Source organism: Erithacus rubecula (assembly GCF_903797595.1).
Source record: "Erithacus rubecula genome assembly, chromosome: 2".
In the NCBI taxonomy this organism is placed as follows: Eukaryota; Metazoa; Chordata; class Aves; order Passeriformes; family Muscicapidae; genus Erithacus; species Erithacus rubecula.
Window position 1 is genome coordinate 5,281,854 of NC_136685.1, and position 27,716 is coordinate 5,309,569.

The window sequence follows — 27,716 nt, forward strand, 5'->3', positions numbered from 1 at the left end:
TGAATATTAGGCCTTGAGCATTTTAATTGCTTTTGCAGCAAGCACATACAGGTGAGTGCCATGGGCTTCTGTCATCTGCACTGCACACAAAATTAGCATCTACCAAGATGAAGATTTAGAAGAGCAATTTGTCACTAGCTGAGCACCTTTATTCTTAATATAATGTCCTTTACACCACAATAGCTATAGCAAGGCAGTAGCAACTCCTACTGTCCTGAAGATACATTAATACAGCACAACTCTCTTGAAATGCATTTCAATTAGTCCTTTATTTCAGTTTTATGAAGGGTTGCCAGAAATACATAAAAAGAAGTTATTTTAATGTCTTTTGGAAATCAGGTGCACAGGGGAAAAAATTGGAGAAGCTCTTTAGCTCCAGATATACAATATCTCTTAAGAAGTAACCAGGCTACTTTGGGAACCAACACAGGAATCATGGGGATTACAAGACTGGCATAAATTTATGAGTCTGTTTGTGCATGAGAACATGCAGGAAAAGCACAGAAGTTGGTCCTACAGAAGATGCAACATTTGCACAAAACTTGGTACCAGAGAATGACTGGTATCAGAATTTTATCAAAGTGAGGAGATCCTGAAAAACTTGCCTTGGGTCACCAAAGGAAGCAGAAAAGCACAAAAAATAAATAAATTCTGTGAAGAATTTGAGTCAAAACCTGGGAATATTACAAAGCTTAACATGTAAAATTTGCATTGTAGGACCTTTTCACAGTTTGATTGGAAAAAAATAATAAAAATAAGAGGGTTTGAATGGTGGGAGCTGTGTTGTTGCTTTTTATTAAGATAATGTGCTGAAGTGGTCATTTGTTCATAGAATGGAAAGTCAAGAAAAAGTTGATTTGGATTTTGACAACACTGGGGCCATTTTAACATGGCAAAGCTTTGCTGTGGTGTGTTAGAGAACTGCATCTCAGGGACTTTGTGATCCAAATTTGTGTGTCTTTTGTGAGCACATCTTCTCTTATGACACTGTGCCCATGAAATTTCTGTGGTGCATCAAAGAAGAATATTTGTTAAATCATGGAAGATCATTTCAGGCAGTGAACACCACCATTAATAAAATATAAATACATATAGAAGAGAAAAATAATGAATGCTTTAAAAAAATAAGTCATGATATTATTCTTGAGAGGCACAATAATACTCATTTACAAAGAATCTTTAAATTTAAGAAAGTCAGAGAAAAATATCCTGTGGACTCATCATTCTACATTTACGTGTGTACTGGCAATCAAGTTATATAACAGACAGCAATGACATGTTGTAAATGCAGTCAGTTAGATTAAGTTCTACCCTTAGGTATTATTAGATAAAATTACTGGCACTGGAACTGCAAAGCACAGCTGGATACAGTTTGAATTACTTCTGTTCCACTGTAATAATTTCCAAGTCTTAAGTTTATTATAAAAAATCATGCCAGGAATACATGATGCTGATGAAACTCCTCAGATGTACAAAAAACAGATTTTTTTTTAACTCATAGCTTCAGATGTAGATATATATGCTACCTCATCTAGATGAGTTTTACTGCAGGTCAGCAACACAGAAGTGCAAAAAAAAATGGGGAGAACAAGAGACAAGGAAGGAAAGGGGATAAGGAAATTTCCACATGAAATTTTACTGTGTCAAACAAATCACTTCAAGCTATTTACAAAATACCTACTACAGCACTTTAGGCACCTGCTCTGATTTCCTACATCATGTAAGATTTATAGATTGAATCCAGCACAAAACCAAACCCTTCCTTATCCCAACTGATTCTCCCTGACTTTAAATCAGCCTTAGCTAAAAGAAAAGTTTATCACTGAAACCTTCTATTATTCATGTATAAAACTAACACATAAAGTCACAGCTCTTTATCATCTGCCTGACTCTGTTAAAAAGGAGTAGTTTGAAAAATCTACCAAAGCTCCTAGCTGAAAAATGGAAATACTACTAACAAAATAATGTTTCTGTTACCTCTTTGCAGCACAGCTGGGATTATTTTGCTTGTATCTGCCACATTTTGAAGAATTATGTGCCACATAAAAGCTAAGTGGTATTGTTGCTGTGATGATCAATGTGTTCTAAACAGCCCTTACCAGCCTTCCATGGAACTCTATTTGGCACAGGCAGGTGGATTGGTACCAACATTAAATCCTGGAGCATGGGCAGACACACTTCCTGCTGGCTCTCTTGGAAAGGGTCCCTGTGTATTTTTGGGATGTTATGTCAAACGATCCTGGTGACATTTGCTGTTCTGGATTAGCCTCAGCAGAGCCATGTATTGCCAATAAAAGTTTCCTGAGGACACTAGAGCTTCACTGTCACCACTGAACCACGACACAACAGCCTGTGAGCCTGATGAGATGGGAACTGCCAGAGATGGAAGAAGAGCAACCTGCAGCTAAACATAGCCAAGAGCACACTGGTGGCTTTTTCTAAGTGCCATCGATAATAATTATGAATATCACCAGTTCTTCATGATAAAATTAAAACACAGTGTTTACACAATTTGACTGTGTGGCTTGAAAAAGCTGGAAAAAAGGAAGGACCTAGCAAGTGGAGTTTAAACAAGATCTCAAATACACTAAGGCAGGTCTAATTCTGCTGCCACTGAACTCAGCAGTACAAAACTGACTTGCTTTTGTGGCCATGACCCAAACTGAATGTTTCTGAATTCTTTTTTATTTGAATGGAACCCATTTATAAAAGCATGTAAACAAGGTATGCATATTCAACAATGCATTGGAATATGTTTCATTTTAATCAGATGTTTTGATCACAATTAACATGTATATCAATAGCATCAAGTTGAATAAAAAGCAACAATAGCAATAATAATTGTGAATAAATTGTGAATAAACAGTCACAGTGGCTTATATAGGAAAACCCCCAAACCATGGCAGATCAGGGTATCATTCACCTTTAACCACAAACTAAGGATGAGAACATGAACATAGACAGGATACATGGCTGGAAAACCCTTTTTAACTTGAGAACCAGTTTCCCAGGAAATCCTAGAAACATTCCAGACTAGGTTCAAGGTGGCAGGGATAGTGAATATATCCCTGCCAAGTCACTTTATAAACTTGGCCTGCTTAAATAATTTACTGCCTGTCTCTAATATTCCCACCAACGAGGCTCTTGTCTTGACACAAAACAAAACCTGCAAATGCTCAGAGACAAAACAGACACACAGGAACTGGGTTGTGCAACTCAGGCAAAAGCTTCTTTAGAGTATTCTTTTTCTTCATCACAAGGAAAAACAAGCAACTTGCAATTTTAAAACATTTGCTAGGCAGTTATATGACCACTTACTGAACTTTTTTTTTAAGTTGTAATTTTAAAACAAAGTTAATTCTTGCCAAGATGGATGTTTTTCCTCTATTTTTGTAATGATTTTATTGAAAATGCTTAATAAAAAAAACAAAGAAGCAACAGTCAGTCCAAATATCATTTCCCTGATTTAAACAGGTCAGAAGTGGAGTTATGACTGATTTGTCACTCTGGTCACTCCTTATTTAACAAGATAAAATACTCGAAATACTGAAATACTCGAGTACCCCTGCATGGAACTTTCAAAACCCATTTACAAATGTTTAAACACGTCTAGTAAAATTAATTTCCCTCCCTGGTGTCCAGACTACTGACAAACCTTGCACATTTTGTCACCTTAATACCAAAGCACGAGGCCAGGATGCTGAAGAGGAGACTCAGGCTGCTGATCATGCACTGCCTCTCCAGAAGCAGTTTGAAGGGACCCAACCCATGGTGCTCATCTCCTGCTTGGCAGCTGCAAAAGGTAAAAACTGAAGATGTACAGTAAACCCTGTGCTCCCACCACTCCCAGGGTGACAGCTGAGAAGTGTCAGAGACTGCACACACTGTGCACATCTGCTTTGTAGGATGGTTGTGGCTCCTTCAAAATGAGAAAGGCTTGGCAACAAAAAAATGTTTTCCTCATTCTTGGAGAGCCAGACAGGTCGGACCAGATGTTTCAGTATCATTATTGTTCCTTGTGCTTTTTTTATCTTTGTTATTTCCTCTTTATCTAGAAAGTTTAGCTAAACATAGGAATGATTTTTTAAGAAAGCCAAGCTGAGCTCATAATACCTAAAAAATAACCACATTTCTCAAGAAATAGAAATGAACTTAGAGCCCTCCAGATCTGATTCTGATTTCTAATCATCACTTAAAAAAAAAGGACTTTTTCAGGGCAGTCTATGAATCAAATACCCTGCAGAGCCTGTCTTGTTAGAAAGGGTTAAAATGTTTCTATCAAGTTATCTCTCCCTGTTTGCAAAGCCAGTACTGGTTGTGATAACCGTGAAATTCTGAAACTGAAATCAGTTTTTTTATTAGAGTAACTCTCTTATATTAAAACCACAAAAGCCTTAACAGTGGGGAATGATTGCTTGTAAAAAGTGTAACACTTTTATTTATACCTTCCTTTAAGGCTATGTGACAACACTTCACCAAAATCTAAAGTAAGATTGGTTTGAAATCACCTTTCAGCAGAAGTAACTTTTTAAAAGTCCAGAAAATGCACCAAAAAAAGCTGAAGAAAAAAAGCAAAAAAAAAGTAAAAAAAATCCACCAGCCCACAAACCAAAAAAACCTCAACTAGCTTCTCTCTGAGATATTTTCTGGGATAACTGTGTCCACCAGAGGGACAGCAACACCTTCTTGAGAGCTCCTGGGACTTTGATGGAGCACACTGCTGTTGATGATTGCTCTGTCCTGGCAGCTCTCTGACTGATCCATTCATTCAGAACAGTAACTTTGGTACAGAATCTTGCCATCATTTTTAGATGTAATCCTAATGGGCCCAGTCAGTTGGCAGACAGGGACATGTTAGATGTCTGAAGTAGAGACTGTGAAAGTTCCAGACCTCTGAGGTCTCTCTTGATTTGTACACTTGCAGAACCTTCACATTTTCCCTAGAAGGGTCTTCAGTGTGACTGTGGGTGAACACTTTGAGATGTAGTCTTACACCTTTTAAGCAAAAGCTCTTGCTAGAATGGTTTGGGTTGTAAGGGACCTTAAAGATCATGTCATTCCAACTCCCCTGCCAAGGGCAGGGACCCCTTCCACAACACCAAGCTGCTCAGAGCTCCAACCAGCCTGCTCTTGGACACTGTCAGGGATCCACAACTTCAGGCAACCTGTCCCAGGACCTCACCACCCTTACATAGAGAATTTCTTCCAACATCTAATATAAACCTACCCTCCTTTAGCTTAAAGCCATTTATCCTATATGCCCTTGTGGAAGGTTCCTCTCTAGCCCCTTCACTGGAGGTTCTATAAGGTTTTCCTGGAGCTTCCTCTTCTCCAGGCTGTTTTCATAGCAGAGCTGTTTCAGCCCTGTGATCAACTCAGTGGCCTCTTCTGGACTCACTGCTGTGGGTTCACATCTTCCTTCTGCTGAGGAGCCCAGGGCTGGATGCAGCAGTGCAGGTGGGGTCTCAGAAGAGTGGAGTAGAGGGGTGGAATCACCTCCCTCACTGACTGGTCCCTCTGATTTTGGTGCAGCCCAGGACACCAATAACATACCCATAATATTAGTCCATTAGTGCCACAACAATGACTTCTAGAAGTCTCCTACCACCATGATATCACCATCTTTTCACTATCAGAAATATGGATTATATCTTGTTATAGAGTATTTCTAAAGCAGGAAGATTTTAAGAATGAAATGTACTTTGGTCCACTTGTGGGGTTTGTTTGCTTTCCAGACTACATTCTGAGCAATGCAGTTTTCTTTGCATCATGTTTTATTTTCCATGGGTACAAGTATCTTCTTTAAAATTGACTTTCAGTATCAGGTACTACTCCAATCCTGAAAGACAAGGAATGTGCATCCAAACACCTGTTTCCATTGCAAACAGAAAGAAGCCACAAAAGTCCTGTGGTCCTCCCTTATGGATTTTAATTGTATTACTTCATGTAAAAGGAGCACTGTTCCTATTATGTTCATGCATACAGGTGCAAGATTGCCAGGAAAAGCTAAATATATCTTCCATCAGTGTATCACTGTCACTTACAGAGAAGCACTTTGCTTCTCCAGCACACAGAGGATTGAAATCAGCCTGAGTTACAGCAAGCTGGGTTAAGCACAGAGCAAGCACAACCTCCAATGTTCCCAACAACACCCATCAAACCTTTCTGTCTGGCAGCCTCCTCCAATTCCCTGCCAAACAAGTTTAGAGAGAGAATTGCTGCTGGAGAGTTTCAGTGTTCATCTCACACAAGCTGCACATCAGATCAAGGCAGCAGCACCTCCCTGGCAGAGCTCACCTCTCCCACCATCGCTCTCCTCGTGTCCTGCCCCAGATTTGGGGGGGTTTGCCCTCAAACATGCACCTTGCAAGAACAAACCCTTGTTCACAGAAAAACACCTCACAGATCCAGCTTAGGGCACTGTTGGAAAACAAGTGAAATCAATGGGGATGATAACAAATAGGTGTGATAACCACTTAACCTGTCCCTGCCAAGCAGCTCAGCCGTGTCCTGGTGGTGCCCAGCCTGTGTGTGCAGTCAGGGGATCCTGAGCCAGCCTGCATCAGGTTACAGAGCAGCTCTTTTGGTTACAGCCCTGCTCCCTGCTTGTCTGGCTGAGGCTCCTGCGCTCCTGCTTGACAAACAGCAAAGAGAAATAGAGCAATTGTGTAACACCTTTCTTCTTTTAACCTGAGACAGAAAATGCTTTTATTAGGTACACTGTGGCTGGTGAAAAACAGCTCTTTCTGGTTTGTTTTCTTTTGGGCTTGTGGAAGATACAGTTTCCACCAGGCCACATCTACTGCCCTACATTTTCTCATTTACTGCTGTGTTTTCTGTGTGTTCCTTCAAGGATGCAGGACAGAACTCTTTTCCTTGGGCAAAGCATCACCTCTATAAAAATCAAATGAGGAATTGTGCATTGATCTCAACACCCCCTGCTGTCAGAACTTGCCTCAGGTGTGGTCCAGTATATTTACATTTGCCACTTGTCCCAGTATCTCATTTTTCTCCAGAAGTTATCACTTTTCTGTTCTTTCCAGCCTTAAAACAGACAGAGTAAGTATCTTCTCTTTCATCTCCTGGATCAGCCTTCCTGTTTACCTCCCCTTACTAATATCCTATTCTTTGCAGTCACCTTCCAGAAAAGTTTTCACCTGTTCATGATTCTCTTACATTCTCCTATTTTTCAGCTTTCAGCTTCTCTCTCCTTTGGATGTTCTTCTCTTTTTATTTTTTAACTTCTGAGGTGTATAATTTAATACTCTAGTCACATGCTTTACTATAGAACCTTTTAAACTTTTAATTGAATTAATGGCACCTTTCCAAAACATCAAGAATTGCAATTTTTCAACCTAAATGGAAAGTCTCCAGGAAGACACCAATTAATTTTTCTATTCCAGTTCTGAGTTTTATGTGAGTCTCTCTGCAATTCTGTAATATGCATTATGCAGGAAGTCACATTACTAAAAATGTTCTTTCTGGAGTTATAAATCTTCAGGTGGTGGCATGGCTTGGTTTAATGCAGTGCTCATTTTTTCCAGTATCTTATGGATCCAGAGCTTCACACAATGAATCTGGGCAATGACCTTCACTTTAACAGATGATGCAAAGAACCACATATCACAAACATCCATGTCAGCCTCAGTGAAATAGTGCAAGCACTAAAACAAATCAGTAGCTACAGGTTTCCATTCCAGCACACATTTGACTGATGACAGAGTGCCACACAACATCACAAACCTATTTTTTAGCCCATAAACATCTCCATTAAACTCAATTTGGTAGCAACTTGTAAGAGGTGAGGTGTCTGGCTGTATGGACTCATGCTGGTCCATTTTAGTACAGTAAGCTCTCCATCAAAAAGATCCACAGGGCTCTTAAGAACCTGAAATTCTTGTCAAATCTGTTGTCCATGGAAAAAGACCTCACTGCTGGATCAGTCACACACCTGCACCTGAACTGACTGGTTTTGGAAGATGTGTGAAGAGGCTGTGTATACACATCATGGATGTGGCTGACAGTTCAACTCACAGCCCAAAATATCCATCAGGGAGTACAAAGCAATTACATACCCTCATCTTGACAGAAGGGAGGGGCTGGAATTTGCTTTCCTAATCTGTTTGCTCAGGGTCTGAGGTAACTCCCACATATTAATAATAATCCAAAGGATTTTCAGGAAAGGACTAGTCTCAGAGAGAACAAACACCTGCAAGTGTTCCAGACTGGACAAGATTTTAAGCAACTTGGTCTACTGGAAGATGCCCCTGCCCATGGCAGGGGGATTGAAACAAGAGTATTTTTAAGGTCCCTTCCAAACCAAGCCATTCCACAATTTTACATTTTGCATACCTCAATGTGTGTAGAGGTTTTAAACACTCTGAACATCAAAAAATCTGAGCTCTTCATTGAGGCAGAGTTTGCATGAAGTTTGCTATTAATAAGGTTGTGTCACAGGTTTCAGCTGTGCCACTGATTTTAATGGTAAGGTTTTCACAGGCCAAGACCAACAGTAATGCACAACTCAAAACATTCTGAAATCCTACCTCATGACAGGTGTAGACATTTTTCAATATTTTCATTAAAATGCTTTCTATTCTCAGTTACCCTTCTAAAAAATCAGAATGAGCTTTGGGCTAAGGAAACCGACAATAAAAACTGATTTAGTCTTTATTGGTTTAGAAAAATAAAGGAAGTATTGCAGCAAATAATCAGAAGAGAGACAGCTTATCTCAATCCTTATCGTTTTATGGTCCACCAGCACTTTCAGAACTGACAGCTTCTGCTGAGCTACCAAATCCTGGTATCCCCCAGCTCTTCCCAAAAATGGAAAAGAAAGTCAGGATTCATCGAACAAAACCTGAAGCCTACAGCCTCAAGTCTAAAGTTAGGACAACAGTACATTGCAGGCAGCAGGCTAAGAATAACAGAACAAACTCATAAGGAGAGAATTAACAATAAAACACAGGAACTCTGACTCTCCCTCCACACCATTACCTAATTCTAATGCCACGAAGAAGAAAGCAGAGCGAGCGTGTGTACAAGAGATAACAGGCTGTCACAGCCGCGCTTCCGCTCGCCACCAGAAAATTAAAGTTTGATTATTCAGGAGAAGCTGAGCCGATCCGAGAGTCACACCAGTGTCCAGTTCACAGTGCAACTTACCTTCACAAAGAGCTCAATGTCAGGGTCCTTTCCTTCCCCATTAGCAGCAACAGAGTCTGTCATTTTTCACCCCCAAGGCTACCAGGCGGTCTCTTGAAATTAAGTGGCAAAGGGAGGTTTCAACTGCACGGTGTGTGAGTTTCCCTTCTAAACCACGCTCACAAAGCTCTTAGAATATCATTTGTAATGACAAAGCTCGAAAGCATTGGAGTAAGCAAGTTTGCAGGTTATTAAATTAATAATTAAGAAAAGGCAGGCAGCAGAGGAGCAGTCCCTGTTACGGTAGTTCTTCAGAGCAACAAGTGCTGCTGTGCTCTGGTACAGAATCCTCATCTGTCAGAGCTGCAGCCCTCGCTGCCTGCCCAAAATAGCCCAGAGCATAAAAAAACAGAGGGTGGGGTTAAACTCACAGGGGAGGAGACAAGCTCCTGGTACCTACGGCAGGAACAGTCTCTGAGCAAATAATTCTGCTCTTCTCTGTTTTCAGCATTTCTGCTGTCCCCTCCCTTATTCTACAGCTGGGAGCACCAGGGACAGGGAAGAAGGAAGTCCTGCAGCAGGGCTGGTTTCGTTGCTTTAAGCAACAGCGATGTTTTTTTCTGCTTTTCTGAAGGGTGTTTGTCCTGCCTTTAGCTGTTCAAAATGCTAATAATGTTATTGCTAAGAAAGGTAAGAGAAAAAGAGCCTGTGGACTGGTTGTCTGGCTCAATCAAGAAATGGGAAGAAAAGCAGAGCTGTGCCTCAGCACCCCCTGCCATGTGTGTGGTACAGAAGCCAAAACTGAATACTCAGGTGAGAGAGGCACCTGTGATGTGACCACTGCTGATGGAGCTCAGGGGCAGAGGAATGGGAATGTTTGGGTCCCATAACTATTTCTCAGCATGTCCCTTGGGGTGCTGGCTGTAGGGGGGAACAGGAGAGCGATGATTTGCTGGGTGGAGCATGTGAGAGCAGCCTGCTGCTGACCTGCTGCTGTCATCCCTGCTCCCTTTCCTTCGCCCTGCATTCCTTGCATGACTCAGAGGGCACTGCACAGCAGCCCTGAGCATGAGGTGACACCTATAGAAAGTCCTGACACAGCCAAAAGGCACGAAGGGAGGGAGTGCTGGCACAGGAGGGGACAGCAGCCAGAGGTGAAGGGGTCAATGCAGCTCCTCCTCATCCCATCCCTGCCTGGAGGGACTCGGTGCCCTCCTGCCTCCAGGCTCTTCCTACACTTCTGCCCCTGATCCTGTTCCAGGACTGCCAAAAGTCTGGCTCACAGGTTGTTGGCAGCTCGAGCTGCCAGACATGAGCAGTTTTCCCTTCCCCTTCTGACACACAGAGCCTTTTTGGGAGGGTTTTGACATGATCAAACATCCACCTTTCCTGCAAGTGCTCTTAGCTGTGTGCTTCTGTGAGGATCTCCATTCCCTCTGTGACCTCCAGGCATTTGACACAGCTCCAGAGCAGACACAGCCAACACTTCCCTGGCCCTTTGGATAAGTTTAATGGGAATTTTCCCACAACAGCTGCTTCATGTGCACTACATGAAGGACTGAAATGGTTAACGAGTAAATCTCATTATGCTATTGCAACTGTAATTACAACATAATCATCATTATAATTACTGTAAAAGTATGCTTATGGTTTTTAGATCTAATTAGCACACATTCAAATAACTGGAAGGTTAACTATAGAGAATTAAGTGTTATTACTCCTTTGATTTCAAATTTTTACATGTAATTTTTGGACTAGGCACATTAATTACCAAACATTTAGAGTACAATTATTCTTAGGCCTGCCGGCAAGTTTCCAAGAACATGGGCTAAGTGTACTTACATGTGGCAGAAAGAATCATTGCATTGTAATTATGCATTACAGTTATAAAAGTCTGCCAAAAACTTCAGTGTAATCACTGTATCTCTAAAAAGCATCCCTAAATAATGCATTATTAACCATACAATTATAAGTTTTTGGGTTTTGATGAAACATTGTTTTGCTCTAGCACCTCATGGTGATATAATTTCCCTTTAATGAGGTTTCCTGGGAACAAAGGGAAATGGGACATCTTCACTGAGGTTACCTATAGCCCCAGCCTCACTGAAAATACTGTTTTGATATAGGCAAGTGGTTTGAACAAGTTATGTTACAGAACCATTGGCTCTGGAAGAGAAGATACTGCCAGCTATGAACACAGTAATGAGGTAATGCTGCTAATGCTAAACCAAAGAGTAGAAATAAAATCAGCTTTCAAAATATCAGCACTTACAAGTTGTGATGCATGTGACCTATTTAGATGTCTATTTTAGAATGAAAAAGTATGTCCTAGAAGTGTCTAATATTTTCCACTGAGCCCAGGGTAATGAGATAAACATGTAATGGTCAGACAAATCTTGCAGGAACTTTTAAGCAAAAGAAATCTATGGCTTTAGTGCCTGATTCCTGTGCATGTGCCATCCCTCATTCCAGAAGTTGTGCATGCCTTGTGCTTCTGAAAGTCAAACTCTAGATGTAGCAATTTCAGTAGAGACTCAAACATGTCAAAACATTCAAACCCTTCCCTCCCAATTACTGTCTGGGTTTAGTGGTGTGTTACAATTAGTTTGCAGATTAAGATTATTGTGCTGAGGCTCAGCAAAGCAGAAGGGAAACTTTGCAATACAAAGGGAGCCAAGGTGCCCTGCAGCCATTTCCATCCTAACCCAGATATAAACTACTGCAGGAACAGGCCAGATCCCACCTGGCTCAGGTGTTTCTGGGCAGTGCTGCCACTGGAAGGTGCCTTCCCCATTTGCTTACACCTCACCCCCTGCCCTAGAACCTGGGGTGATCAGAGGCTACAGAAGTTGAGGTGTGAATACCACACATCTGGTGCTCCCTGGAACACCTAAAGGTATCCATGGAAAGAACAGGCCAGCCCACCTCAAAAAAAAAAAAAAAACCAAAACCCTCTGCTTTACAAAAATACCCCCATGGAATCTCAGAAGAGACCAAACATAACAGACAACATAACTTTTTCATACAATGCTATTGTTTTACAAAGAGATTCTGAAAACTGAATTTAGGGTAAACGTTGTAGAAGGCAGTGAGTAGGAGAAAATATATATAGATGTATATATATGCATTGCTTTAGGAATCTATTCATGCATTTACTGCTTTTCTGTCATATAAAACTGACTTATCACTTACATCTGGGTGGAACTTTTCTGACTATAATGGTTTTTAGTGTCTACACAGCTCTTTTGTGTGTTATGAAATCAGCTCTTTCTTCAGCCAAATTAAGGGTAAGACATTGATAAATAATTAGTACACTCTCATTTTACTGCAAAGAATGAGTCACTTAGTTTGGCCTATCATTTTCTCACAAGTCAGAAGTAGCAGAGGCTTTGAGTTACAAGCAAGAACACTAGACACTGAATTATGAACTCCTCATAAGCCAAGTCATTCTAGTTAGAGGTCTATGAGATATAGAAATGAATATGAGCACATCATCCCATTAATAAAAGAAGAGGACAGCTTCAGAAAAGGAACGTCCCCATGTAAGACCTCTATTGTAGGTGAACCCTGATGCACTATCAGCTTTCACAGGCCTGATCCAAGCTTCACTTCCAGCAAAGATTTGTCCCAAGGGGGTGAAGCAGAGGCCAAGCATCCAGAATGTAATTCTATCATGCAGTTCCCCAGCACACTGCTACATTACCAAGAAGGATCAGAGCACAAGGGTGAGAGCAGGTATTACAAGTTTTGTATGGCACAGGCGACGTTTTTCATTGTTGTGATGAAAAGAAGTAAAAACTTGGTGCAGCTGCAGTAAATGGGATTTGGGGCTATGATTTTACCAGGGAATTCTTTAACTGCTAAGTTGCCAAAAAACCCCACACCTAAGCAGCAGCCAGGGTGGGTTATGGAAACATCTCTTCTAGAGACAATTCTGAATCACTAGTAATTTGCAACTGCATTAATTGGATGCTGATAGTTTTGATATGCAACACACTTAACAAGTTAACAATTGCAAGGAAATAATCCAGTAGTTTTTGTTTTCTTTTAAGTTACAATGTGTCACTATTGATTTCTTGTCTGAATTTCAGAAAAATCAAAAGATTTGTCTCAGATATTTGGGGGCAGACAGCAGGTTCCCCTCCTGAAATGTGCAAGACATGCAAGGACATACAAAGCTCTTCTCATCAGCCTCATGCCAGCACTGGCTGATCAGATACTTTCCCTCAACTCTAAAAATGAACAGTACCTCAAAATGTGCTGGTTTGATGGAAGAACTGTGATTTTATTCCTCTTTGTAAATGTTTCCACACTCAAAGTAATGGAAGAAAAGACATAAAGAGATACAAAAACAGCTGTGCAGCCTGAATGTCACAATAAACAGGATGGGATGGAAAAGCACAGACCAGAAAACTCTACACTCCATTAACTGACAATTTGAAATAATCCACTCTATACCCACTCCCAGATATTATGAGTCCATCACAGCCATGAGCTACAGCAGCTCTCCTTTACCTTTTTATTCAAAAACATTATTTTAGTTCTAAAAGTATCTTGCTGAAACTCTTCTGTTTAGCAGAATGAATCAATTCAGACTGCAGTTTTGCAAAGTTCTAGTCCAAAACCATGGAATCATTTTTATATATAATTATGTTTTCACATGGATGCAGCATCAAACTTTGCTGTGACATTAATAAACATTAACACCTTCAAAAGAAAACCTGCTGCTGTTCAGTGTGAAGAGGGATTTCATTATAGATAATGATCTCAGTGCTCATATTGAGACACCCTCAGGTACCCATTTGTAAGGAAGTGGCTCTGAAAATGTACAACATAATCTCCTAATGCTGCATTCAGTACAGAAGCTTCTAGAGGGCAGGAGTTTATTTCACTATCATTTCAAAAGTGACATTTCAATTAAAAACAAAAGATACTTCCAACCAGGACTGAGACTGCTCTGGAAAGTGGTATTGTAGGAGATACAATGGAGAGCATGACAGATTGTCCCAAACTGTGGGCTATATGGATAATGCAGCTGATGAAAGGAGAAATGTAGAAATCCTCAGCCCTTGCTTTTCAAAATGAATCCTCCATGCTATCAAGTGTGGTGAAGAAAAACAGCACCAGGTAAGCATGATGTACCCTTTGTTGTTGACTCACTACTGTTATAGAACTAAAATTACATAATTTTATTTCCAACTCTGCAACAGAGTAAGTAATGCCTATTCCTGTCTTATTTTACAGGAGTTCATCATGCAAGTAACTATTTAGATTATTTCTGTTCACTTCTTTGTATGCTTCTTGTCATAAATTAAGTCTGAATTAATTAAGATTTGAAGTATGAACATGCAAACTAGGATTAAACCCCCCCAAACAAAAGACCAGCACAAAACATACAACTTTAATCATGATTTATAAATTATTATTATTTACAGAAAGTGTTCAAAATGGCATGTACAACTCATGCACATCACAGGCTAGGCTTCAATTCTCCCCAGTAAATAAGACTCAAAGAATGCAAGGTTGCTGCTGATTTTATTGGGGACATTTGTGTTTCACACTGTGGTTTAGCAAACAGTTTGTCTGAAAGCTGAAATTACTTTCTGTGTTCTGATGCACATTATTTCTAGAAGTTGAAGCCTTCAGCAGCTCAGTTTGAAATTCCTCATGACTCAGGCTAGTCCCCATGGGTTCACACGCTGGCGTCAGTACCTGCACAGCAGGTTATGTGCACAGATCTGCACCATGGATTTCAGAATCCTCTGTGGTGTATCTACTATTTGGCTTAAAAAAAGGGCCTCTGGATTTCTGCTGCTCTCTGATAAACTCACACTGGATCAGTGTGAAATAGCAGGGCTCAACATCCTTGCATCCCTCTGTGGCAGCAAGGTTTGACCTCTGCCATGGTGATGCCTCTGGTCAATGGCAGTGCTGCTCACCTGGGTTAATGCAGCTGGCTGACCTTGAGCTTCACAGTGTACTGAAGAACTCTTCCTTTCTCCTTAATAAATTGCCTTCATTCATTTTTCATTTCACCTTTTGGTACTTCTTCTGTGATAAAGTTTCCACAAAGTTTGCCAGCTCCCTTGCCTTAGTGCATCACCTCAAGCTGTTATGAACGGTGGGTTCTTTGTCCTTTTTTACCTTCCTAAGAACTTCAGAGTAGGAGTTCAACATCTTGCAGCACCTAAATTTGGCTTGGTGATAACTCCATTTTAGGTTGGTTTTTTTCCTTGAGGACCCTTTTCACTGCAGAGTTAATGCAACCATTCAGGATGAATTGAAGCAAGGTGGTGAGTTAAGCACAGATGTGAACTTCTCTTCTGCAAATACATTTACAATAGCAGATTTTTGCTGGTAACCATCACATTAACAGATTTTTGCTGGTAACCAGCCAACCCAGTTCATTAGGACTTCAAAGAAAATGTCCCACATCCTTAATGGTGGTAATTCTTAAAAAGGTGGTTGGCTTAAGACCAAAAGTAATTTTTTTGTGAAATTCAGCACTGAGCACAGTCTAAATAACAGTGGTGCCTTGTTTAAGTCTGTCAGAACTGGGAATACTGGGTAGCCTAGCTAGAAAGAGATAAGGAGATTTTTACCTCTTAAGTGGAAGATTTTCCAAAAACATTTCTGTCTTTTGCCAAAACCACAAATTTGCACAGAGCATATAGCAGTTATCACTTTTATAAGAAAGGTGTGGACCCTTGGCTACTGGGAGCAACCCCACCGACCACTGAAATGTCAAAGCCCAGTTTGTCTTTGCAGCCTCACTGCTTTGACCTTGGTGACAACTCTGATGCAATTCTATAGAAAAAGAAGTAGGTTTTCCTGTGAAACCTATAGCAGTTGGAAAAGTTCTAATGAGATATGGACCTCTTTACTCATTACTAGAAACTTCTACGCATTTCTAACCAAGCAGCAAGTTAGTTGATACCAGACTACCTAATAAATATGTATCAAGGTATCTCATGATATTGAGAGACAACTAAATTCCCTGTAGAGGATGGCAGCAAACAGAGACTCTCCAGTTAAGTCTTGACTACAGATTCATGCAGAATATTAACCTTCAGAGAGGAAAAGGAGAGTTCAAAAGGGTGAAGTTGTGTGTGTTGTGAGGTTTGATTCCTCTCAGCTCTGCATCTCAACTAGGTGGAAGTCACTGTGAGGGAGTTTCTATCATCTCTGACCATGCTGAGTCTCCTGACCAGAACAAGATGACTTTAGGATACAGAACTATCAACCCAACATGCTCTGCAATTATCTCATATGCCATGAGAGATCTAGAAATTAAACAACAAATTAAAAGGTAATGGATAGCCCTTTTCAGAAAACTAAGTATACAGAATCAAAACTGAAAGCAAGTTAACTAGGTCATCTATCACTCTCCCAAGATATAAACCTTGCACTACTGTATTATTGTAAGCCAAAAAAATAATGAAAATAATTAAAATGCTATATTGAAAATGAACCACACATGCAAACTTCATAGTGCAAAGCTTCATAAAATCAAAGAAGAAGACTCAAAGCCACTGGAAGTAATGATACAGCTTTTGGTTTTAAATGCTTCCTAATTCTTTCCCAGTTTACACCCTGTTTTCAACTCAATGTAACTTTTGCCAGACTTTTAAAAGGGAGCTTTTCAATACTGATGTCTTCTTTATTCATCCAAAAGACTTCAGACACCCAAAGAGTTATCTTGCAATGCACTCAGCCACTGAACTCACTGATTCCCCAGGCTACTTCTTAAAACAAAAGCTTGAAAGTGAACAAAAATGCAAGGAAATGACCCAATTTCCCCAGAATCAACAGCAGGCTAAGAATAGCCTCCTGAACTCCTCAATGTCAGCTTAGTCAAACCCTTGTCAAATGAAAATACATTTGTTTTCCCAAGTGATCAGAACTCCATCGTCATGGAGCACGCTCTCCATACAGGTGATCATGTGAATATAGATGCAAGTACAACATTCTTGTACACAGTATTCTATGGGCACACTTCCAGACATTCCACCACCCCACCTGTCACGCTCTGCTTGGAAAATCTGGCTTTCAGTCTGTTTCTTTATATATATATATATCATGTACTTGAGTCGCCGTGAGTCACACAGCCCCGTCCCGCCGGGTTAATTGTTCAGTGGGGTTAGCGGCAGGGTGTTCTTTGTCCCATCCCCGCCGGGCTGGGGGAGCACGGTGTCCTCCCCGGCTGGCGCTGCGGAGGGAATGCCAGGCTGGCGGAGCTGCTGGCCAGGCTTTTATAGCCGGGCTATTTTTAGCTGTTATCAGCCGCGGGTGCGGGGCCAATCCGCGCACACAAACTCCGCTCCGGCCAAACTTCACTCGCAGCAATCGCGCAGGGAGGAGCCGAGTCTCTCTCCATTTGCTGCTTGGAGCTTGGGCTGCTCCTTATACGGGATCCTGCGAGGCGCCGGCACACCAAGGACACGCGTTAGGACCGTGAGGAAGTTACTGATTCAATAGATAAGCATCCTTGCCTATATTTGGTGAAAATTAGTCAATTTAAGGTGCCTCTTGAAGTCCAGTAAGTGTTGCAATTGTTCAGTATGATATACATATAAATCAATCTCTGGTGGTTTTACAAAAGTCACCCTGTAACTATGTACTGTGTAACTGGAAACTACTTAGTGTGATTATTTACAAATCCATGTGCTCACCGAAGAGAGGGAAGACAGATTGGTGCCTCTTCAAAACAGGCCACATGGTGTATAACAGATTTTTGGGATTTGACCTTTCTCCAGTATATTCTTTTAGTAACTTTGTGTGGAAATGTGACCTTGTAGTAACTTTAGGCTTTGAAAAATTAATTTGAAATAGTGAGAAAAAGGTGTATTAAAATTAGGAAGAGTTTTTGATGACATTAAAAAAATAAAACTTTATAAGTTTAAATTATTTCTCATAGTATTTCTGAATACTGAGGACTTGCTAGTATTATTTGGGCACCTCACTGGCCATTTCTGGCTAACAGAGACCCTCTTGCTAAGAGAGGCCATCCAAAGTATCAACAGTTACAGCTAAGGATGAACATATTTATAGACCAAGTATAAATGTAGACAAATATAAAACATTTCTTCTAGTCAGATTTTTAATCAAATAGACTTTAAAATGAATCAAAAAATGCTACAAATACATGTGAGGAGAGGTCTGAAGAGTGATTAAATACCTATATTTTCAGATACAAAGCTTCCACTCTCCATTTCCTTCTCAACCAGCCCTCAAGCTTCAGGAACACAATGCTGAGATTTCCCAAAGCACAGCAACATAGACATTTCACCTCAAATAGAATTGGTTTACTCAAACAATCATAGGTATCTTAAAACAGGAGGTTATTAAAAAAAGCTTTTTGCTGCTTGTTTAGTTTAGCTGTAAAAGCAGAAGCTACCTGAGACAAGATGCAGCTGTGGGAAAAAAAAAAATAAAAAAGGCACCTTTGTGGAAAGCAAATATGTGAAGAAGGGGATTACTATGATAACTGGCAGAAATGGAGACAAAAAGGATTGGCTGGTTTAGCCCCAAAACATCTGAGGTTGTCTAAACCTGAACTGATTTTTAAAAGAGCTAAATGCATGAATGAATGTTAATGGACCATGCTGGCACAAGGGCAAGGATGTTTTAGCTGCACATAAATAAAGGTAATTTGGAAATTAAAGTGCCAAACCTTTAGAGCAGTGACATTTTGAAATGGATTTCCAAAATGAATAATTATAGTAATAGTTTCTAAATAGACCTTGATCACTTTATGATGAAGTATTACATTATGGGGCTGTCTCTTATGGAATACTCAATTTCATGTCCCAAAAAGTCACATCCAGTCCCATGAATTTCTTTTTCAGATTACCTAGAATCCCCAAAGAAACTATCTTGGTCTGTGTACACATTTCTACCTTTCTGTGCCTCATGTTTTATAAACATAGAAGCAGGAAGATAATGGTTTTTCTCTCAGAATATGTGTTCTCAAGTTTTACTTCATTAACACCTTCACGGAGCCTCCAACAGAAAATCAATTAACTTGTGAATCAAAATCCTGGGTTTGAACACTGCTGGATGTACTGAAACCAGACCTGTGCAGTGACAAATTCACTTCCCATCCTTCCCTGAGCATGTCAGTGTAATGTCATGAATGTCACTGACATCTTACATTATCAGAGACATACCTACAGTAAAAATTCACCTACAATTGTGTCATTAATCAACATGGAAAAATCATCTAAACATAGAAATCATAGCTGCAGATGACAAATAAATAACTCATTTTAGAGTGACACACTTCCTTCTTTTTCTTCTGCCACAGAAGGCAGTTTCATACAGGTCTGTAACATTTCCCAGAAAGAAGTCGTAATTTTTTTTATATATTGCCACAAATATATAAAAATATTTATATGTCTCTTTTCAGCCATGAACAAGGTTATGAGAGGACATTGAATATTTCTAAATGAACTAGTAAATCCAGTGGCAGAACAGTGGAAAATTTGCCTTCAACGCAGGGTCTTATGACTCAAAGAAACAAACAATTTTTCTTTTCCCAGTTAAAATCTTGAGCTGTGTTTGAAGCAGTACCTAAGAATTCAAATATAGTTAGTTCAGCTGTCTTTTCTACTGTGGTGTCTGAAATAAAATGTAATTCTAAAACAAATACAGTTGAAAGACAAATATATGGGGATTTCTGTTAAAAAATTATAAAGTTTGACTGAAGTTAAAGGAAGAGTGCTGGATCTCAGTCTTGGAAAGATGATATAATTATTAGATTATTTTATCTGGTTAATTTAGACTGTAAAGTGAACAGCAGAATGTCCAACATTGCACTGTTTCATCAGTATTGCACTTCAGTTGTTGCTGTGTGTGTCCAGTGGACACTGAAACAAAAAAGGAAATTAAATAACCTGAAAAAAGAAATTAATCAATCCAAAATTTGTTTCCAGATGTCCATTACCAGAGTACACTTGTAGTCTAATCTAGTCATCCAAGATTTGTTTTAAGCTGTCACTGGTGGTATTCAATTTATTTAACTTCAGGTGACCATGCCATTGTTTTCAGTGAAAGTTTATGGCTTGATGCAGTTGCCTAAGCCTAGATATCCAGCAGCATTTGATAGGATAGCTGAGGAAATCCATAAGCATACACAAGATAGCATCTATGGGACACCCACAGCCTGCAGAGGCAGTAGAGGCCAGGAAAAAAGCCTTTAGACATCTAAACCAGCAGGGGATGCCCATGGTTGGAAAAGTCAATTAGGCCCTACTGAATATCATGAACAGGGTCTATCTAACAAGTAACCTCCCTCTACAGGTGGTGCTTACCCTTGGCCACAGGAATTAACATCCCATCATGCTATTTCAGACAGCTTGTTATTGCAAAAAGAGCTTAGACATCCTGCAGAAGTTTACTTAATGGCTTGCAGACACACCTTCAGCTGGATGAGTCAAATCCAGCCCTTGATATCTAAAGAAATCAAAGAGCAGAGCAGAAATGCTGCTCTCCTCTTGCAGACGCCAAAATAATTGAGATATGTCATCACCTGTTGCTCTACAGGCATTATGCATTATTTTGTGTTTGTAGAATTTTAGTCTCAGTAGAGCTGCTGTTTAGGTACTTCTGAAAAAACCAATTTGAAATAATACAAATTGCTCAGTTTTGGACAGGTGACAGGTTTTATCAGGTGACAGTACTGCTACACAGATAAGATTTCAAGGCCAGCAAGGAAATAATCAATCCACAAATCCAAACATTTTTCACTCTAAAAATATAGATGCTGAGATGTTTCAAAAGCAAAAAACTGTCCATGCTGGGATAAGAGCCTTGTTTTCAGAACTTTAAAGAGAGTATCACAAGATAAAATATATATGAGGAAAAAGAAATGAGTAAATAAATCCATTTTAACTTTCTCTCGGTGTGACCTACATTATTTACATTGTGTTTGCCATTGCTGCAATTTCCCAGATAATACAGGTCTGTATTTTGAAGCTGTTGCTATGCTACTGCACTGTGGCTGCAGCCACTGAGCAGGGCACAGGAACCCCAGCTCAAAATTCATTCACTGACCTTCCTGCAGGTGCTTGAGTGAGGCACAGACCCAGTAAGGGTTGGAAGCAAGACTTTTTACCCTTTGTATCCAAAAGATTAACCAACTGCTCTGCCCTGCTGCTGAAACACATGTTCTGCTCCTGCCTGATAGCTGGCACTGGGTGTTATCTGTAACAGAATGGCTGTCACTAATCTTTACACACACATAAACACAAATTTAAACAGGCATAAATCCAGCTGTGAAGAGACCCACAGCACAGTTTTCCTTCTCAGAAATAAGGGTTAGTAGCTATTAGGTTTATATGTGAAGACTTAAGCAGACTCAAACAGTGTGCTGTAGATGGCAGGGTGGAGGAAGGAGCCATAAAGCCATGCTGGGTCTGCACAGGGGTGTGGAAGTGTTAGAGGTGTATCCCTATTATCTGAGTTAGCAGAGCAAAAGCACTGGTGAGGGTGTGCTTCCTGCTGGATTTATGTCAGAGCAGTTCTCTGACTCCAAAATGCTGTTTCCAATGAGGGGTGATCAGAGTCTGATCACACCACAAAGAGAAACCTAAATTCTCACAGAAGAGAAAACTAATGCTCTACAAGACAAATGGCAGCTGCAAACTGTGCAGTACTACTGTGTTACACCTACTTGCAAATGGGTAAATAACAAATGATTGAGACTGTCACTGAAGCATTTATTTGGAAAATGCCAGGGCTGGAGGAACCATATAAATGTTAAAGGATTCAAAAATATGTTAAAATAGAGCAGATAAAGTGTTCTGACTAGAGTGTTGGATAAATGATAAATTAAAGAGGTGCTTGCTGTAGTAATTTTTACTGGCTCTGCTATTTGCACTACCTGTACCTCCAAATTGGAGCTTAAAAATTATATCAATTAACCAGAGAAAGACTGGAAAAGATCATAAAAACCACCTCTAAAACAAAAAAATCCCAAACCACTCAATATTTAGAAATGATGACTCAAGCTTGAAGGCAAGCTGAAGGACTTGTTTAATTCAAGAAAACAACGACTGGAAGAAATTTGATCTGTCTTCTATATACATAAAGGTCTTGTCTATTAAAAAGAAAAATAGCATAATTCAGAGCAACAGAATTTTACTAAAGGAAAATATTGTCTCAGGACAGTGATTAAACATTGACAGAGACTGATTGGTATAGGTGCTGAATGGGCATCACTGAATGTTCCCAAAGAAGCATCTACTAGGGATAGTCTAGATAAGACTGAGAGCAAGAGGACACACCACTTGGTATTCCAGACTTGTATTTCTATACTTAATTGTACTTGTAAGCTATCTCAAGACTATTTGCAGGAGTAAACAGTCATTAATTTAATTTTAATTATCAAAACAGGTATTGTGTTAGGATATTGGCTCCCCATGAGTCATTTCCTGCTATGTACATGTCAGCTTCAGCATCTTGGTCTGTAAATCTGCCAAGACTGGAAAACTCTGAAAATAGTTCTTGGATCTTTTCCTTGCACAGGTTGCTCAGTTAACACTATTTAAAATGTGGATTATTAATCATTTGACCTTTTTCTAAGCTTATTCAAAAGACCAAAATAATATTTGTTTACTTCCATTAGATTTATTATTTATAATATTCTAAAAATCTAAAATGTCATAAAAAGCCAAACTACTGTAATTTTGTGTACATATGGAGAGTTCCATCTGCCACCTGGCTTCAGCCTGAATTTACCTTATTACCTGCAAACCTTGGTGGAGAAGATACAGCATTATATGCTCTATTGGAGTCAATTAAAAGACTAACTGGTTTCCATTGCTAGGAGGTATCTGGATGCCCAGTTATACTTCCAGCCCAAACCTGCAAATACAGTTGTTTTCCTCTGTGGATTATGAGTGTAGCAAGTGCTCAGTTCTGCTCAGCAAAACACCAGTTTAACCACTGACTTCTGACTGGACATCCATGTGGTTCTGCTCTCTTCAAATTGTACATGCTTAAAATTAGATTTGTCCTGTGACTTCATGTTCTGAACTATTAATACACATTCCTAAACAGAATTTTCTCAACAGATACCAGAATGCTTCATAAAACAAGAGAAAAGCCAACTCATTAGAAAGAAGTGTGATTTTCCCAGAGCCACAAAGGTGAGTCTCACTGTCCCTGTGAGGAACATAGTCTGTCATTCACAACAGTTGAATTCAGCTCAACTTGGGGAGTCAGTGGGGAACTAGCACAGAGTTAGTTGTGCCACCAAGGTGGAGTCCTCAGACATTCCTGGCTTGGAAATCAGAGAACAACAGAATCACAAAATTGGTAAGGTTGGAAAAGATGTTTCAAAGAGAAACAGCTAAATGCTTAGCTTCTGATTCTTAAATATAAGCACTGGTATCCACCAAAAGGACGGAAGGCAACAAGTGCAAATTGAGATACACAAAATTCATTTAAAACAGTTTTACCATGAGGGTAGGACATTAGAATGGTTGCACAGAGAAGTTATGCTTTCTTCATCTTTGGAAATATTGCAAACCAAACATGACCTTGAGCAAGCTGTTGTAGGTGATCCTGCTCTGAATAAAGAGTTGGACAAGGTGATCCCCAGAGATGCTCTCCAGCATAACTTTGTTACTCCAGTGCAGTGATCCAACAAGTGCAAGTTGATGATGCTAAATCACTGTATAACATTGGTATTTTTTCCTAACACAAGGTGTTTATTGCTTTAGGTAAAGAATTACCTTCCTTCTTTTGGGAACTGTGTTCCTATGGCACAAATGAGCATTGAAAGGCTGTAATCTGCAGTCAGTCTCAGGTCATCAAAAAACCAGAAGGGCAATAATTTTCTTCCAAACAGAAAATTGGAGTACTAGTCTTTAAATAATAACTCAAGCTTCAGGAAAACAAAAAGGTTAAAATTTTCAAAGAAACCTAAAGCTTCAGAATCAACATTCTACTCAATAGGAAAATACAGTGTACAGGTGAGAAGGCTGGACCTTGGAGCTATGATTGGGTCAGGCTGTCCTGTGCCCTCAGTCACACACCCTGTGTGCCAGTCATATTTCTGTTCAAATTGCAAAGGCTTTTGTTTGAAGAAATTACTGTGTTATTGAAATGGTATTAAAGTGGCTGTGACAAGTCTGGACGTGCTGGATTCACACAAACAGATTCATGTTGTTACATACTGCATTCTGCTGTTAAAGGCACAGGGAATTCATTTTTTACCTTATGGCACGTCCTGAAATAATCCACTGACATGACATAGTTACCAAGTACTGATAATCAGTGAAAAATGAGTTTAAGTGATGTAAACATTTTCTTGGTGTCTAATGAATGGACTACTGTAAACATTATCCATCCAGATGTAGATGTAGATGTAGATGTAGATGTAGATGATATAGATATAGATACTATTTAATCTTCTCACTTTCTCTGGTGTTCAGGTTTCCAGATACTCACAGAGATTTATAGGGCTACAAGCAAAGGGAGGAATAAATAGTGGCAGAACTGTTATGATCACTGTTGTCCCACAGCACAGGGTCCTGCTGTCACTGTTAGTGTCTGCAGAAGAGTGCAAATCCAGATGAACCCAGTTTCAGGGCAACACTGGCCTCAGGTGGACTAGAGTCCATGTGAGAAGGGAACCATTTATGAGTAATATTTATTGACACAACTGAGATATTAGTTTCATGTGCAAGAATCCGCAGCCCTCAGGGATTTCACTACCCTTGTTATATATTATTCTGTGACCTTCCATTTTACAGGCTGACTTTTGCTATCTAGGTAATTAAAGAGAGCAAAGCTGGATCTGCACTCCATGGAGTTACTGCTTTATTACCTTGATACTAGAGAGACAGAAAAGGAAAAAGCCAAAAAGCAAACATCATCATGTTCTGAAGGGGTAAAACACTGTAACAGAAGTTCAGTTCAGGCACCTACCCAGCAGTACCCAGGGCTCTGCCCACTGGGATCCCAGCATGGATCCCAGCATGGATCCCCTCCTGTCTCAGCCTTTGAGCCAGGTAAGGACATCTTGGGGCTCAAGGACATCTCAAAGACACCAGGCACTTTTGTTTGGCACATGAGGAGAGCACAGTTTGCCTTTCTCTCTGGACTAGCTGATAAGGACCTTTATGGGATAATCATCTACTCTGCACAACAAAAGCAAGGAAAAAGACTTCCTCAGACCTTGACCATGAGAGTTATATTCAAAATGCCTCTTTTCTTACTTTTTCAAGTTAACCCAATCAACTCTGCTTGAATGGGAACATCTGCACACATTTACATTATCCTTAGAAAAAGAAGACATTGTTATTTTGAAATAAGAAGAATGTAAAAGAATAAGGAAATTAAAGTAATTATTTTAAAGACAAAATACAGCTCTCAGGTTGCTAACACCATGTAGTTGCTAACAAACAAACTGTACTCAATTGCTGCAACTTTTAACACATACATACAACTACATGAAGAAATATAAAATGGAACTGATGCCACAGCTCTTACTTTGATCATATAATCGATATATTTTTAGCAATGACCATGAAATAGGATAGGTGCTGTTTCAGGGAGTCATTTAACCAAATAATGACTGCTGAAAACACTTCTCATTATGTGTGGTGACAAAATCTCTTCTCCTGCTTTGAAAGCCCCCATGGAACTGAGAAACGGATTTGGATAATATTATTTGTTTTGAAAAGCGACAAATTTAATGATTTTGAACATTCTTATATAGTTAAAAAGAAGGAACTGTCAGGTCTGTGTTTCAGCCTAATAAATGCTGAGAAAAGTTAAATACAAGTGCTTTTATGAAGGGAATCATAGTGTTTATTCAAGAGCACAGGTGTTTACAGTTTTGAAATCTAAGTAATTCTTTATAAGGTGAGAAAAATGTGAAAACACCCTCAGTAATTTATACGTAGCAATTAATGAAAATAAATGTTGAAATTGTCACAGAAATCCTTAAATCTAAATATTGAAAGAAATAAAAGAAAAACTTCTTTCATGGATGAGCATTATTTAAACTAGATATTCCATTTTCTTCATAGCATTCATAGCTATGACTTTGGAGCTCTCAGCTACTAGACAGTGAAGTGCAGGGATAGCTGAACTAGCTCAACTAAATAGTAGCAGAGAGATTTCCCAGAATAAATGAATTGCAGCAACAATCAGAATATCTTCACCATACTTCCACTTGAATGAAGAAATCCCAGGCACTTCCAAACAACACAAATCACCTCTTTCTCTGCTTAAAGATGCAAGAGGGAAGGGAAGGGATTGGCTCCCTGCAGCAGAGTTGGGAGCAAAGCAGTGGGTAGCTGTATTTCACTGATTTGGAGGACACACACATTGATTTGGGGTTTAAAACTAGGGTATGCTCAGGAGCACCCAGGTTCTTACCTTTACAAAAATGGTAATCTCAAAATCTTCCTGAAAGTTCTTGGTTTCTCCAGAGTTATTGTTGAGGGGAAACTTGAGGGAAGTTGAAGAGTTGGTAAAAGTGCTCTGTCTCTGACGAAACTGGAAATCCGGAGGAAAGTGCAGGTTGCTCTCAAACATTGTGCCCTCTTTATTTTCCAGAGCTGGGCTCATCAGATCCATCTGCTGCTGTGGGTGGTCTTCTTCAGCATCATGGTGAGATGAAGAATTATCTTCTCCATCACTTCCATACTGAGAGGCCACAGAATTATTACAGCTATCTTCTGAGTTCTCTTTACTGCCATCCGTGTTTTCTGGGATATTATTGAAGGAAAAAGGGGATGCTGAATCTTCAGGGATATGATCAGAAAGATCACCCCCTTTATTTTCCTCAGAATCTGAAACCTCAGAGACAGTGGTGTCGTTAGCATTTTGATTGATGTCAGTAAAGCCTGGATCTTCCATGGCTGCTGGCTGGTGAGTTTTGCCTGCCTGCTGGTACCTTACAGACTACAATTAAAGTGAGATGTTGACAGACAAGGCTCCTCAGGAGGAAGCAGAGTCTGTGGTGTGCTTTCTGAATGCTCAGCTACACATGGCAGATCTCCAACAATCATTTACTGAGAGCCTTGAATCAACAACTGCACTTCCACCGAAGTAAAAGGCTGTCTCACTTTTAACCCTTTGTTGATATGACTTCTGGGAATTTATCTCAAGAGCTGTAATCAGTTGTTCCTCCAGATGTTGCCTGGATAAGTATAGCAAAAAAAAGCTGAAGAACCTATCACTACTAGAAAGCTACAGTAAAAAAATAAGTATTCTCACACAGGAAGTTGAATGGAGTTCTACTGGAAATCTTATTTATGTACTTCACTCACTTACTCGTATTTTCAGTACATAAAAACTTCAAGGAAAAGCAAGCCAAAACTGCCTCAACAATTCATCAAGCAATCATCTGCAACATTTTAGTGGTTACTTACAAAATCATCAACAACTAATGATCATTTACAAAAAACCAAAAAATTATAAAGAGGTAAATTTTAACTCTTTCCAACATTGCCACTCATTCACTTTGTGTGCCACACATTTCACATTTGACATTGTCCTCCTCTCAGCTATAAACTAGGGCCAAATCTGTAAAAGCTCTCACGAGCTGCCCT

At 39.7% G+C, this 27,716-nt stretch overlaps 1 protein-coding gene across 3 annotated transcripts in view; it reads right to left on the reverse strand.

Annotated features, from left to right (window-relative positions):
* The window catches only part of CLIC5 (chloride intracellular channel 5), a 71,726-nt gene that overhangs the window by 42,440 nt on the left and 1,570 nt on the right, over positions 1 to 27,716 (reverse strand). Inside the window, exon 2 of one of the 3 annotated variants that reach the window (XM_079298420.1) lies at positions 26,539 to 27,304. In XM_079298420.1, the coding sequence (XP_079154546.1) occupies positions 26,539 to 27,021 (483 nt within the window). In that variant the 5' untranslated portion in view covers positions 27,022 to 27,304. Of the gene's footprint in view, positions 1 to 9,165; positions 9,546 to 26,538; positions 27,399 to 27,716 lie in introns of those variants that run through there. The other 2 variants (XM_079298419.1, XM_079298421.1) reach the window with 2 other exon arrangements.